We start from the raw sequence: 15,237 nt of genomic DNA, 5'->3' as shown, positions 1-15,237 counted from the left end.
TTTTTTGTCTTTTTATTTCCTCAGCCCATCTTTTCTCTTTGGATAGAAAATAAGCAATAAATATTAATAAACAGGATGTATATAATGGCCTTCTTAGCTCAATCAGCTCTTTAATACAGCAATATATTTACATTAAGGTTTAAATCCTTAATGCTATAATTAGCTCTCTAGTTTTAGGACATACTGCTCTGAGCAAAAATTTGCAGTAAAAATATGTAATGTCTGCAAAATTAACTTTATGTTGTTACAGAATCAATGGTGGGTGGGAGGTATGTCTCAATAATTAAGAGCACTGGCTGCTTTTGCAGAGGACCTAGGTCTAGTTCCCAGCACCCACATAGTGGCTAAAAACCATCTGTAACTCCAGTTCCAAGAGATTTGATGCCTTCTTCTGGCCTCCATGGGCACTGCATGCATGTGGTACACTTACATACACGCAGGCAAAACACTCATACATATAACCGAGTTCTACAAATGTCCTATGACCTTCATGGGTTGTCATGTGTCCCTCACATCACATAAATAAATGTAATTTTTAAGAGTGATACCTTTGAAGAAAAAGGTGGCGGCAGGGTATCTCGAAGCAAACATAATGGAAAGTTTCTGAATTGTTAGAAATTTTTTTAAAGTCTTTTTGAGATGGGGTCTCCCTTAGCCCTAGCTGGCCTGGAACTCACTATGTACACCGGGCTGGCCTTGAACTCAAAGATCCGCCTGCCTCTGCCTCCTGAGTGCCATGCCCGGCCTAGTTAGTAATTTAAAAAATATTTTTACATATTATTTTGAGTATACATATATACATGATGTTTGTGTATGGGCCTGTGTGCTGTGGTGTTCAGGAAGAGGCCAGAGGACAACTCTGTGGAGTTGATTCTCTCCTTTTATCTTTACGTGGTCTGGGAATGGAACTCGGGTTCACCAGGTCTGCACAGCAAGCATCTTTTTCACTGAGCAATCTTGCTGGTTGTTGGTAATTTCTGGTCTGGTAATTTCATGGGCAATTTCATTTTGTGGTAATTTACCTACACAAGATTTGTGCATTTTTCTGTAAATATTTCAATAAAACAGTTGATTAAAAAAACAGGAAATCAAAACAAAATAAGAGTGTAAAAACAGCCCTTTTCTGTCTCCCATAATGTACAATTTCACATAGTTTTAACTATGTTCACATCTTTTGTTTCAAGGCTTTTTCTGTGTTTTAAAATTGAGAGACAAGTCTATGCAAAACTTTGTTTCTATATTTCTCATTCTTGTTTTCTTATGTCTGTTAAGTTTAATATGGACATGATACAACCGAACCATAAACTAAAACAGGAGAACGGAATGAATGCACTGTACAACACATCCCCACCAGGAGTGTCAATCTTCTAAAGGAGTGCAAATCTCCCTAACTCAACCCATCTCCTTCCTTCACTGCTCTGTAGCAGCATAATTCACCTGAGTTGAAGCCCTGGAAACACTACTGGCTGGATTCTCTGCAATATCTAGCTCTATGCATCAGATTAATTTTCCCAGGGGACAATTTCTTTTTAACTTCATTTATTTTTCATATGTATGTAGGCAGAGTGAGTGTGTGTGTGTGTATACATGTGCCATGGCCTACACGTACACGCCAGACAACAACCCTGAGGGTCAGTCCTCATCTTCCACCTTGTTTGAGGCAGAGCATCTTTGCTGTTTGTAACTATACTTCATACGCGTGGCCAGCTGGCCTGTGAACATCTAGGGATTCTCCTGCTTCCATAAAGACCCATACTACCACATCTGGTTTTATGTAGGTCTCAGGGGTTGGAACTAAGATTGTCACACTTGCACAGCAAGCACTTTAACCACTGAGACACTGCCCAGCCCACAAGGAATAACTGCAATCATGGCATACCTATCTAAAAAATATTCAGTGTGGGAAGGGGGCTGGAGAAATGGCTCAGAGCACTGGTTAAGAGCATTGGCTATTGTTGCAGAAGACCTGAATTTGAATCCCAGCACCCACAAAGGCAACTAACAACCACCTGTAACTCCAGTTCCAGGGGAATCTGACGCCCTCTTCTGATCTGAGGACATTGCATGACATGGGTGCACTTACATACATGCAGGCAATAAACTCATACACACAAAATAAAAATTAAATTAAAAGATATATTTTAGCTACACATAAAACACAGTAAGAGAATGACTAAAAATTAAATTCTGTGCATTAAATATAGTAAAATCTAGACCAAGGATGGCAAATGGGTGTTATTTTGCATACCAGATCTGAAAAACAATGTGTTCAGAGTACGGTGCTTTTGCAGATGTGCTTTCTCTCACTAAGGAAAGAGTATCAAAGCCAACTAGTAATACTGGTAAAAGACATAAGAAACACAAGTACTAAGATTGTCACACTTGCACAGCAAGCACTTTAACCACTGAGACACTGCCCAGCCCACAAGGAATAACTGCAATCATGGCATACCTGTCTAAAAAATATTCAGTGTGGGAAGGGGGCTGGAGAAATGGCTCAGAGCACTGGTTAAGAGCATTGGCTATTGTTGCAGAAGAGTTGTGTATTTGCCATCTCTGTGCTGCACTGCTTCATATAATCCCACAAGTATACAACTGCAAAATTACTTACTGCTTCAACAGAGTTACATTCTCGTCTCGTTTCTAAGTAACGTAGTGCTCGTTTTTCTTCTTCTTTTAATTTAGCATCTGCCTGTCCAGAAGCAAAATAGCAATCATTTTAAGACTATCAAGAGATTAGTTCACATTATTAAATGCACTAAATTCTGACTTACATATTTCATGTAATTCTGTACACCATTTTGCTGTAAATATGAGGGTGCCTGTGTTCTATAAAATCTCTCTGTTGAATCCAAATATGCCTTCTCAAAATTGTCCCTATAGATCTGAAGTTTATCCTCAGGATTAGAACAAAGGTTAACTGAAAAACAGAAAATAAAAATTTACCTTAATTATTCTTTTAGTATTTTGAGTACAATAAATGAATATTATATTGAGGTATCATTAATGTATAAGATTAGGAAATTTACAAAGATTATGGCATAAAGAGTAATGTAACAAATATTAGTCACGTGGCTTCTTTTAGTTTAGAAAAGAGACACCTTTCTAAGTCAATAATCAAGAAACTAATCATAGAACAGATGGCATTTTAACTGGATCTTCAGAATAAGAGAAATCAATACTCAGAAGCACAAAAGCATAACTGTACTGACTAGGTTGTCTAAGCAAACTGTAAGGTTAGAAGGAAATTTAGGAATAGTTGTGGAGAGCCTTAAATCTGACATAGAGAGGCCTGAATTTAGCATGATGTACTCATCAACAGGGTAAATAGAGGGCCAGGGAAATGGCTCAGCCAGTAAAGTCACCAGCTACCAAACCCAATTCTAGGTCCCACATGGTGAAAGGAAAAGAATTAACTTCTGTAAATTGTCTTCAGACCACATTTACACCATGGTACCCACATATCCATCCATATATATAAATAAACCAAAAAATTTAAAAATGGTTAGAGTGGGGCTGGAGAGATGGCTCAGTGGTTAATAGCACTGGCTGTTCTTGCAGAAGACCCAGGTTCGAATCGTAGCACCCACATGGTGGCTAATAACTGTCCTAACTCCAGTTACAGGGACTCTGATGCCCTATTTTGTCCTCCCCTGGCACTGCATGACATGAGTGCACTTACACACATACAGGCATAACACTCATACACATAAAATAAAAATAGAATTTTAAGAGATCCACCTGCCTTTGCTGGGACTAAAGGCGTGCACCAGTGCACCCAGCCAAAAACATGAGTTTTTTTAAAAAAGGAGTAGAATGCAGGCCTAGCGTGTATGAGGTCAGTACTGAAAAAAAAATCACTATGCAAAGATTATTTCAAAAGTCTAGATGCAGAACATAAAGAGGTCTAGACTTGTGAAAGATGAAACGAAAGGAACAAATTTCAAAGATAATGTTAATGAAAATCTAAAGATGATAACTAAAGAAACACAGCACCAATGAAAAGAACCAGTTAAAAATGACTAAAAGTCAGGCGTGGTGGTGCACGCCTGTAGTCCCAGCACTCGGGAGGCAGAGGCAGGCGGATCTCTGTGAGTTCAAGGCCAGCCTCCTCTACATAGTAAGTTCCAGGCCAGCTGGGGCTACAGGGAGACCCTGTCTCAAAAAGACCAAAAACAATAACAAAACCCGGCCTCCATGAGGAAATGAAGGATGAGGACAAGTTAGAAGGTGAGGAAGAAGAGTGTGGCAAGTCAGCAGAAACAACGGCTGTGCTCAAAGTACAGATGACAGCACTGTTAGAGCTGAGAGGACAGAAGTACAGAAAATTGACTTCTGAAAGCAGAAACACAAAAATCTTTCATGAAATACAGATTCTGATTTACACTGGATGTGGTGGCACACACCTTGAATTCCAACAACGGAGACAGAGACAGGCAGATCTCTGAGTTCCAGGTCAGCCTGGTCTACATATCAAGTTCTAGGCCAGCCAAGGCTACACACTCTGCCTCAAAACAACAAAAATCATTCTTGATAGGTTTCAATTTACCTTCCTCTAGTTTAGGATGCCAGCAAGATTTCTTAGCTAAGAAATTAATGATAAAGAAAAAATTGTTTTGGCTGGAGAGATGGCTCAGTGGTTAAGAACACTGACTACTCTTGCAGAGGACCCAGGTTTGATTCCCAGCACCCACATGGTGCCTACAAACCATCCTTAACTCCAGTTCAGGGGAATCCAAAGCCCTCTTCTGACCTCCGCGGCACTGCATGACACAGATGCACTCACATACATGCAGGCAATACACTCATACACATAAAAAAGAAGCATGGCAACATGAGTAAGAATTTTGCCCGTTTCTTTAAAGCAGAATCAATACAATTTATGTACTGTTAGAATAAAAATGCAGATGTAACTTTATATGCAAATAAACAGGAGTCTGGTAGAACTATGATAGCCTAGGATTCCCAAGAGGAAATGATGATCATAGATGTTGAGAACATACCATAGGATTCTCTCACTCCAATGACCAGCTGAGAATCAAAAGCTTCTCCTAGTCTTTCAGCGTGTACCAGCTTCATGGCACTATCCTGGAGCCTGTTCTTTATATTTGAAAAAATGGACTCATTCCATGTGTCAAGCATGAGCTGGGAAGTAAGAAAATAGGGCATCATTTTCAATTATTAATATGTCAACTACCACATTACAAGTTTTAGAACAAATAGTAGAAAAGGAAGGCTTATTACTAGGTCTGCATTATCTGGCTGCTCTGGAGAGGTAGTGTATTTAGGTTAACGGTGTCAGAATGGAGTTTGGATCTCAGTTCTGCTATTTATCTACTTTCCTACGTGTAAAACAGTTAAGAAAACAAATATCCAGTGACTGTGAGAAAAGTTAAGTATGGTGGGTGATGCATGTAAAACCTGCTGCTTCTGTAGCTCCAACCTGAATTTCAGAAATATTGGGTGCTTACAATACTCACGCATATTTGTCCCGACTCATCAAAAATACAGAAAATCTGTTTGACAGACCTTTAAAAAAGAATATGCTCAGCTAGAGAGATGGCTCAGCGGTTAAGAACACTGGCTGTTCTTGCACAAGACCCAGGTTTGAATCCCAGCACCCACAAGGCAGCAACTGTCCGTAACTCCTGTTCCAGGGGATCGATCCAACAGCCTCTACTGTCCTCTGCGGGCATTGCATGACACAGGTGTACTTACCTACATGCAGGCAATACACGCATACACGTAAAATAAAAATAAAATATTAAAAAAAAAAAAAAAAAGAATATGTGCTGGGTGTTGTGGCATGTGCCTTTAATCCCAGCACTTGGGAGGAAAAGGCAGGTAGATCTCTGAGTTCAAGGCCAGCCTGGTCTACATAGAGAGCTCCAGGTCAGCTGGGGCTACAGCAACCCTGTCTCAAAAAGACCAAAGCCAAAAGAATATGCATATAAGTCCTACGCAAGCTTAAATCAGACAAAAATCCCAGCCCAGACAAAGGGAAGTGGGTAAGGAATCCCAACCCAGCCGAAGGAGCTTTTGGCAATTGATGGCTTTTGGGAGGGGGAAAGAAAGTGCCTTACAGGTATTGATCTTGGTGTACTCAGTGGATGGACCCTCACTGAAGGACATTTGGGGACACAAATCAAACTCTATAGGCCATATTATATATAAGAGAGTACATTAACATGTGTGGAGGGCAGTGGAGGGAGGTGCAGCTAGGGAAGGAGATCTAAATACCACCAAACTATATTGTATGAAAATTGCAAAAATTCAATAAAAAGAACAAATATATACACATATACATAAAAAGAATATGCATATACTTTCCTACCAGTTTTCCATCAAGATTATAGAAAATATACACACTTTAATGAATACAGATTAGTGCTCTAAATAACTTTGTCAGATACATATTAACAACAGTAAGAGCAGCAATAATAACAAGTGTGAACAATTCTGTAACAGTCTCTATGTGCCTGGGGCTGTGCTTTGTATTTTCTATATATAATTCCTCACAAGCCTGACACAGGTTTTTTGACTGTTAAAAAAAATAAATGTCGCTGGGTGTGGTGGCACATGCCTTTAAATCCCAGCACTTGGGAGGCAAAATTAGGAGGATCTCTGTGAGTTCAAGGCTAGCCTGGTCTACATAGTAAGTTCCAGGACAGCTGGGTGGGTCTGCAGGGAGACCCTATCTCAAAGAAAGACAAAAAAAAAAAGAAAAAAAAAAAGAAAAAAAAAAAAGTCTTGGGTGCTAGAGAAATGGCTCAGAAGTTAAGAGCACTGGCTGCTCTTGCAGAGGACCTGGGATAGATTCCCAGCACAACGTGGCAGCTAACAAATGTCCGTAACTCCAGTTTCAGGGAATTTGACACCCTCTTCTGACCTCTGAAGGCACTGCATGACACAGATGCACTTACACACATGCAGGCAATACACAAAAAATAAAAAATGTCTCAATTTGCAGCTCTTCTAGCACTGAAGAACATAGATAGCTAAATTTAGGGTATCTCTGTGTAAAGTGAATGTTAAAAATAGGATGGGGTGACATTGCCTAGACCACACTAAACACACTAAACAGTAAGTAATTTAAAGTTCAAATGTCATTCTTCCTTTTTCAAGCTCTTGCTAAGGCTGAGAAAGTTGCTGAGCAGTGCAGCATGTGAGTGTGCAGGCTTACAGAACCTCTGCTTCTGAGTCTCACAGGCAGGAAGACAGCTGGCAAATGAGAATGAAAATTGTGAAAAATAATTTATAGAGTTGAAAACAGAGACAGTCAGGGCTGAGTTTTTTTTCATTAAATCAAACTAATTACTAGGCACAGACTTTCAGTTCGGAAACATGCAAAATATAAAAATCAGCACAGCACATACTGACTTTAAAACAATCATCATGAAGCAGCTAGAAAGATGACAGCTGGTTAGCCTTAATTAAACACAAAGTCAGAGGATAATCTAATGAAAGGGGGTTAGGAACACAATGGGAAAAGAGACTTACCTTTCGAACAATACTATCTTCCATATTGGATTTTTTATTGCTGCTCTGTTTACCCATTAAAGTAACCTCTAGTTGGCAAAAAGGTTTTGGTAATATGTCACATTGTGTGAAGAATTTTCGCCATTCAACAATATATGCCTTTAACAAAGCTGTGTCATCTTGATGGCTCAGTACACGCTGGAAAAAAATGTATCAACTTTAAATAAATGTAAAATGCTGTGGAAAAAAACAATATGTATTCAAGATGTAACTTTAAAATATATTATGCAAAATGTTATAAGAGAAATTAAAACATACACTCCTAAACATCTTATACATAATATTTAAAGTAGTATTCAAAAAAGACAAAAAATAATGCACTTAAATGTCCATCAGCTGACGAATGGATAAACAGTATGTGGAATAGCTACAAAATAGAGTATCATTCGACCAGAAAGAGGAGTGCTATAACATACACAGGTAAATCTTGAAGACATTATTCAGAGTGAAAGAAACTAGTCATAAAAGGTCACATTTTTAATGATCCCATTTTTTGGGGGGAGGGGTCTCTTTTGAGACAGGGTCTCCTTGTAGCCCCAGCTGGCCTGGAACTCACTATGTAGACCAGGCTGGCCTTGAACTCACAGAGATTCCCCCGGCCTCTGCCTCCCAAGTGCTGGGATTAAAGGCATGTGCCACTACACCTGGCTTATGATCTCATTTCTAGGAAATACCCTGACTAGACAAATTCAGAGAGCCAGAAAATAGATTAGTGGTTTAATGGTGACCAGGAGAGCAATACAGGATATAGCTGGCAGTTAACAGGTATAGTAGTTCTTTACAGGGTGCTGAAAATCTGGAATTAACAGTTGATGGTTATGCCCTATGAATATACTAAACCTCACTGAATCATATACTTTAAGAGAGTGAACTTATGACGTGAATTATCTCTCTGTGGAAGCTGGAGCTGGTGATGAGATCATATTCTGGGTCTAACACATGCTAGACAACAGATCTCAATTCTAAAAAGGGGTAGTGCTTATTTCCCAACTGCTGACATTTGTGCTAGTTCTGTAATGTGCTTTGACCAAAGGAATGTTGTATTTGTGATGTGGGATTTCCAAGTGTAGACCTGATGAGGTTTTGCAGATTCCAGTATTACCTTAAAGGCTATTTTCATTGGGAATTAGGAATCATGTAGTTGAAAAAGAAAGCCAGCATCCAATAATAGGGGTATTTTTTTATTTATTTTTTGGTCTTTTTGAGACAGGGTCTCTCTGTAGCCCCAGCTGACCTAGAACTCACTATGTAGACCACACTAGTCTTAAACTCACAGAAATTTGCCTGCTTCTGCCTCCCAAGTGCTGGGATTAAATGCAAGCACCACCATACTTGGCCCCAATAATAGGTTTTTAATTACCTTCTTTTGGACTATCTGGCCTTTGCAGAGCCAACAGCAATCTACTAATGTATTAATAAGCTTGGGTGAAATTAGTTGAAGCCAGACCATATTACTAAACCACACAATTATGAACAAATAATACAATTATGTTGGGGTGGCAGGGTAGCCCAGTTGTAGAGTGACCTGATATGTATGAAACCATGGGTTGAAAGCCCAGAACTGGAAAAAAAAAAGTAAGTAGAACAAAATGGTTCGGCACTCTTTAAAATAAAATAAAATCAGGCTGGGGAGATGGCTTAGTGGGTAGAGGCACTTGTTGTCCAGCCTGACAACCTGAGTTCCATCACTGGGACCTACCTACATGGTACAGGCAAAGAACTGAATCTGGCATGATATCCTCTGACCCCCACACACATGCTGAGGCAAGTGAACACATGCCGTGGTGTGCAAGCGTGTGCGCGCACGTGCACACGTGCACACGTGCACACACACACACACACACACACACACACACACACAAAGAATGTAAAAAAAATTAAATGAAAAGAATCTAATTTCCTAGTAATTTCTCAAGTCCTGCACAGTCTTGCTTTTTTCCTTTTGGCTTTTTGTTTATTTTTTGAGGCGGGCATCTCAGTTTATTGCCTAGATTGATCTCAAACTCTTTGGCTCAGTTTCTCAAGTGATGGGACTAATGTACACTTATTTTGATTTCTCTTTTTGTCATTCATTCATTCTCATTCACTCACTCACTCACTCACTCACTCATTCATTCATTCATTCATTCTTGGTGGTAGGGCTTAAACCTATAGCCTTGTACATCTATGCTAGGTACAAATCCTACCACTGACTACAACTCGGCTCTTTTCTTATTGAATGATATTAAAATAAACATTGCCTTTTCCAAATGGAAGATTTGGTCCTTCCAAACAAGATGAAAATTCAAGTCGATGCTACCTAACACTTGGATTCACACAGCAAGATTTTCTTTAGAGTTTAAAAATCCTTGGGGGTGGGGGGCCTGAGGAGATGGTTCAGAGGTTAGGAGCACTTCCTCTTCCTCCAGAGGACCCAGGTTTCGTTCCAGCACCTGCATGGTAGTTCACAATCATCTATCACTCCAGTTCCATGGGATTTAACACCTTCTGACTTCCTTAGGCACTTGTACTCATGTGTACACACCCACACACTGACCCAACATACATACACATAATTAAAAATAAAAAATAAATCTTAGAAACTAAAGAATTAGCTGGGCGTGGTGGCACACGCCTTTAACCCAGAACTCGGGAGGCAGAGGCAGGTGGATCTCTGTGAGTTCAAGGCCAGCCTGGTCTACATAGCAAGTTCCAGGACAGCTGGGGCTACAGGGAGACCCTGTCTCAAAAAAGACAAAAACAAAAAAACAAACAAAAAAACCAAAAAAACTAAAGAACTAACAAGAATAAGAGATTCTGGTCCTCCAATTTTTAGATTTCATTTTATATGAAGGGAAATATCTCATGCTGTTAGGCATCTTCTCAAAGTGGTAAGGAATCCATTTGTTAGTTATGCCATGGCTATTTCAAAATAATACATAACCTTTGCACTTTTTTTCCAAAACACAAAATTATAAATAAAAACTAAACAAAATTAATGCTTGTATAAATAACAAAATGTCCAAATAAACTTTGTCTTCATCTCAGTAAGACTAAAAACTTAAGCAGAATATTGAAACAGGAGCACTAACCCCAGCTCAGCAGCAGCAACACTAAGTGTGACCCTGGGATTTTATACCAGAGGTATATGGAATCGAAGGGAGTTATCACAAACTTGAGAAAAGGTTGTAGAAAAATAGATGTGGAAACATATATATATATAAAACTGAATTCCTTAAGTCATTTTTGTCTAGCCAGCAAATCCTATTATTCACCTTAGAACCCGCCTGTGAATTTTATCTCCCACCGTGACATTACAATTTGTAAAACATCGGTTCTGCTAAAAGTTTTTGTTTTATTTTTCTGAGACAGGCTCTCGTGTAGTACAGGCTCATTTCAAACATGTTACACATTCCAAAGCTGGTCTCCAACTCTTGAACTCATGGCAAATGGTGATCTCTTAACTCTACTTCCCATGTGCCACCAACCTGGTCTGTGTGGGGCTGGGGACTGAATCCAGGGTCTCTTCCATGCTAGGAAAACATGCCACCGACTGAGCTACATATGAGTCACTTACAGCATCTTTAAAATATTTTTCCATTCATTTTTATTTTAGGTGTGCGAACGTTTTGTCTGCCAGAAGAGGGAATCAGATCCCCTGGTTAAAATATTTTTCCATTCATTTTTATTTTAGGTGTGCGAACGTTTTGTCTGCACATAACGTAAATGCACCACACACATACAATGCCCTGGAGGCCAGAAGAGGGAATCAGATCCCCTGGAACTGGAGTTATAGGCAGTTACAAGCCACCTGATGTGGGTGCTAGGAAGTGAACTTGAGTCCTCTGCAAGAGCAGTACATGCTTTTAAGCTTTATTTTTATTTTATACGTATGAGTATTTTGCCTGCATGTATGCAAGTGCATCACACTCATACAGTGTCTGTGGAGGCCCAAGAGGATGTGGATCCCCTGGATCTGGAGTTACAGATGGCTATGAGCTGCCATATGGGTTCTGGGAACTGAACCTAGGTGCTTGCAACTGTAGCAAGTGCTCTTAATTGCTGACCCACCTCTCCAGCTTTCCCTTATAGCATCGTTTAAGTGAAAATAATAATGTACTGCTAACAGAAATATGGGGTAGGTAAGCTAATGACAATTACTTCATTTAAAAATCTAACATGTGTCAAAAGCTATTGTGGGAGGCCAGGTGTGGTGGCACACATCGTCAGTTCCAGCACTCAAGAAGTAGAAGAAGCAGGCGGACCTCTGTAAGATCAAGGCTAGTCTGGTTTACATAGTGAACTCCAGCTGGGGCTACAGGGAGACGTTGTCTCAAAAAATAAAAAAAAAGTTACTGTGGGGTCAGAGATGGTTCAGCAGGTAAAGGCACTCGATGTGCAAACCTGGCGATCTGAATTTGACTCCTGGAACCCACATAAAGGTGGAAGACAAGGAATCTACTCCACAAATTGTTCTCTGACCTCCACTCATCCATTATGGCACAAGTAATCCCCCCCCCACCACACACACACTAATAAAAAAATCTAATAATTGGGAGGAAGAGGAGTGATTAAGAGCATTGGCTGTTCTTGCAGAAGACCCAGGTTCCCAGCACTCACTAGCTGCCAATAATTCTAGTTCCAGGGATCCAACACCCTCTTCTGGCCTCTGCCTGGCATTGCACACATGTGGTACACTTACATACACGCAGGTACTCATACATGTAAAATTTTAAAAATTTTTCAAAATTTAAGTTACTGGGGTCGGTAAGATAGCTCCAAGGATAAAGGTGCTAGTCACACACGCTGACAACCTCAGTTTGATCCCCAAAACCCACATAGAGGTGGAAGGAGAGAACCAACTCCACAAAGCTGCCCACTGACCCCCACACGAACACTGTGGATCATGCATGCATGCCCACACCTACATACATTCATCATATACACACATACACAATAATAAAAACTCCACTTCCCCAATGCTGAGATCACAAGCACACATCATCACAATCAGCTTTTTTAAAAAGTATATTATATTTAAATAAATATTTATTTTATGTGTGTTGGGGTGTATGTGTGGGGGGTGCTGCATGCCACAGCATATATTTGGAGATTAGAAGATAATCTTTCTCCTTTCACCATGTGGGTAACCAGGGATCAAACTCAGATAATCAGGCTTGGGGGCAAGTACCTTAATGCACCAAACCATCTTGTTGGCTCACACTTAGCTTTTTTTAAGCATGAGTTTTGGGAACAAGCTCATGTCCTTTGCTTACAAGGCAACACTTTACTGACTGGACTATCTTTCCAGTCAGATACTTTACAGATCAGGCTGGCCTCAAACACATAATGACCCACTTGCCTCTGCCTCCTGAGTAGTAGGATTAAAGGCATGTACATCCCAGCCTGGTGTCAGATATGTAGTTTTAAAAGCAATCTAAGGAAGAGGGTGTATCTCAGTGATAATGAACATGCTTATTAGAATGCAAGTGAGTCTCTGGAACTGATGCCTAGCAACAACAGAACAAACTAAAATAAAACTGCAAATATACACAACTTACTGCCTGTGCTTGCTTAATAAACTCAAGGATATCTTCTTTTAAAGCCTGATGAATTTTTGATGAACCTTTATCATCCCAGAGACAGACTGCATGCACATCCCTGTAAAAATAAAGCAGGTAAACAAACATTAGCAATGAAGCAAGAACACAGGCAAAATTCACCTTAGGTTCTATATTAGTACAGTTTCCATGGACCACAGCAGACTAGGGTAATGGTGCCTAAATCCATTCACAAGAGCCAAACAATCTTTGTAAGATCTCTGACCACATAGAATTGTTTCTATTCGTTTCACTGCTTTCCTTTCTTAACTCTCTACTATTTGTTGTATAAAATGTCATCATAAAAGCATGTCTCTGACCCCAAAGTTAATTTCTAGTACAATTTTATCAGCCAGGAATGGTGGCACATAACTTTAATCCCAGCACTTGGGAGGCAGAGGTAGGCAGATTTCTGTTGAGTTCGAGGCCAGCTTGGTCTACACAGTGAGTTCCAGGCAAGCAAGGGTTACATAATGAGACCCTGTCTCAAAAAATGGAATGAAGGAAGGAAGACAGAAATTGTTTTTTTTCTTTTTTTTTCTTTTTGTCTTTTTGAGACAGGGCTCCCTGTAGTCCCAGCTGACCTGGAACTCACTATGTAGAGCAGCCTAGCATTGAACTTACAGAGATCTGCCTGCCTCTGCCTCCCAAGTGCTAGGATCAAAGGCGTGCACCACCATGCCCTGCAACCAAAGTATTTTTAAAAAGGAACATGCTATATAAGAGACATTATTTGTAATTCCTTAACTATATTGGAAAAATGTAGGTGCTGAGAAGAGGAGGAAAGGAACAAAAAACATTTCAAAGACTTTAAAGAGACAGGGGCTGGAGAGATGGCTCAGTGGATAAGAACACTGGCTGTTCTTGCAGAAGACCTGGGTTCGAATCCCAGTACCCACATGGCAGCTAACAACTGTCCATAACTCCAGTTCCAGGGGATCCAACAGCCTCTTCTGTCTTCCATGGGCACTGCACTACATGGGTGCACTTACCTACATGCAGGCAATACACACATACACATAAAATAAAATTAATAAATAAAATATTTGAAAAAGAGAGAGAGAGAGAAGAGGAAAAGCAAGAGGTAAACAGTGTTCCAAAGGCTTTGATTTCCTAGGTAGAAAAGAACTGAAGAATAGCATCCTGGTGTGGTGGCCCGTGCCTGTAATCCCAGAATTTGGGAGACTGGGGCAGGAAGACCTTGACTTCAAGGCCAGCTTGGGCTACATAGTGACTGTCTCAAACAAAGAGTAGATTTTGCTTTCAATCAGTAACACTGTATTAACACTATATGCTTATAAGAACAGGAAGAAGGAGGGTGTCTTAGTTTGTTCTCTTCATTGCTTTGACAAAATACTCTGACCAATACCAACTTAGGGAGGAAAGGGTTTATTCAGCTTACATCTCCCAGGTCGCAGTTCATTAGGGAGCCCAAGGTAGGAACTCAGGGCAGGAACCGGGAAGCAGGAGCTGGAGCACAGGCCATGGAGGAACACTGCTTACTGGCTTGCTCCCTTGATGACTTTGGCATCTTCTTGATGAGTGATGTAGGAGGGCCCAGCCCACTGTGGGTGGTGCCACCCCTGCTCAGCCTGCTTTCTTATGCAACACAGGCCTACCTGTCCAGAGGTGGCACCACCCACAGTGGGCTGGGCCCTCCTACATCACTCATCAAGAAGATGCCCCTCAGACATGGCCACAGGCCAGTCCAATAGAGGCAATCCCCCAACTGAGGCTCGCTCAACCCAGGTGTGTCAAGTTGACACTAAAGCTATCCAGCACAGAGGGCAAAAGGACAACCATTAATGGAAGTAAACATCCAAATATACAAAAACAGGGAAAACAAAAATAAGCAATACCTAATATATGATAGAGTTGAGAAGTAATAAAAATAAGAATATCAGTCCTAACAAAAATAGATGTTGGACAGTTTGGAGGGCTAAGAACACAGTTCTGTGGTAAAGTACTTGCCTAGCATGGGAGTTCCTGGGCTCAATCCCTAGCAGGTTAGAAGTATACCTAAATAAAGTATGTCCCATTTGCAAGGTCCAGTGTTCTAGCCTGAGAGAGAGAGAGAGAGAGAGAGAGAGAGAGAGAGAGAGAGAGAGAGAGAGAGAGA

General features: G+C 40.4%; 1 protein-coding gene across 2 annotated transcripts in view; it reads right to left on the bottom strand.

The window, feature by feature from the left end:
* The window catches only part of Cul5 (cullin 5), a 93,367-nt gene that overhangs the window by 47,855 nt on the left and 30,275 nt on the right, over positions 1-15,237 (bottom strand). For both annotated transcript variants that reach the window (XM_008829711.3, XM_029561894.1), the window contains exons 3-7: positions 13,080-13,179; positions 7,501-7,677; positions 5,004-5,145; positions 2,775-2,920; positions 2,612-2,692 (exon numbers count right to left, since the gene is read on the bottom strand). In XM_008829711.3, coding sequence (XP_008827933.2) covers positions 2,612-2,692; positions 2,775-2,920; positions 5,004-5,145; positions 7,501-7,677; positions 13,080-13,179 — 646 coding nt within the window. The remainder of the gene's footprint in view (positions 1-2,611; positions 2,693-2,774; positions 2,921-5,003; positions 5,146-7,500; positions 7,678-13,079; positions 13,180-15,237) is intronic.

Source organism: Nannospalax galili, unplaced genomic scaffold (assembly GCF_000622305.1).
Source record: "Nannospalax galili isolate Female #2095 unplaced genomic scaffold, S.galili_v1.0 scaffold854, whole genome shotgun sequence".
Lineage (NCBI taxonomy): Eukaryota > Metazoa > Chordata > Mammalia > Rodentia > Spalacidae > Nannospalax > Nannospalax galili.
The sequence above is the reverse complement of the archived record's forward strand: the minus strand, read 5'-3'. Positions and strand labels throughout refer to the sequence as shown.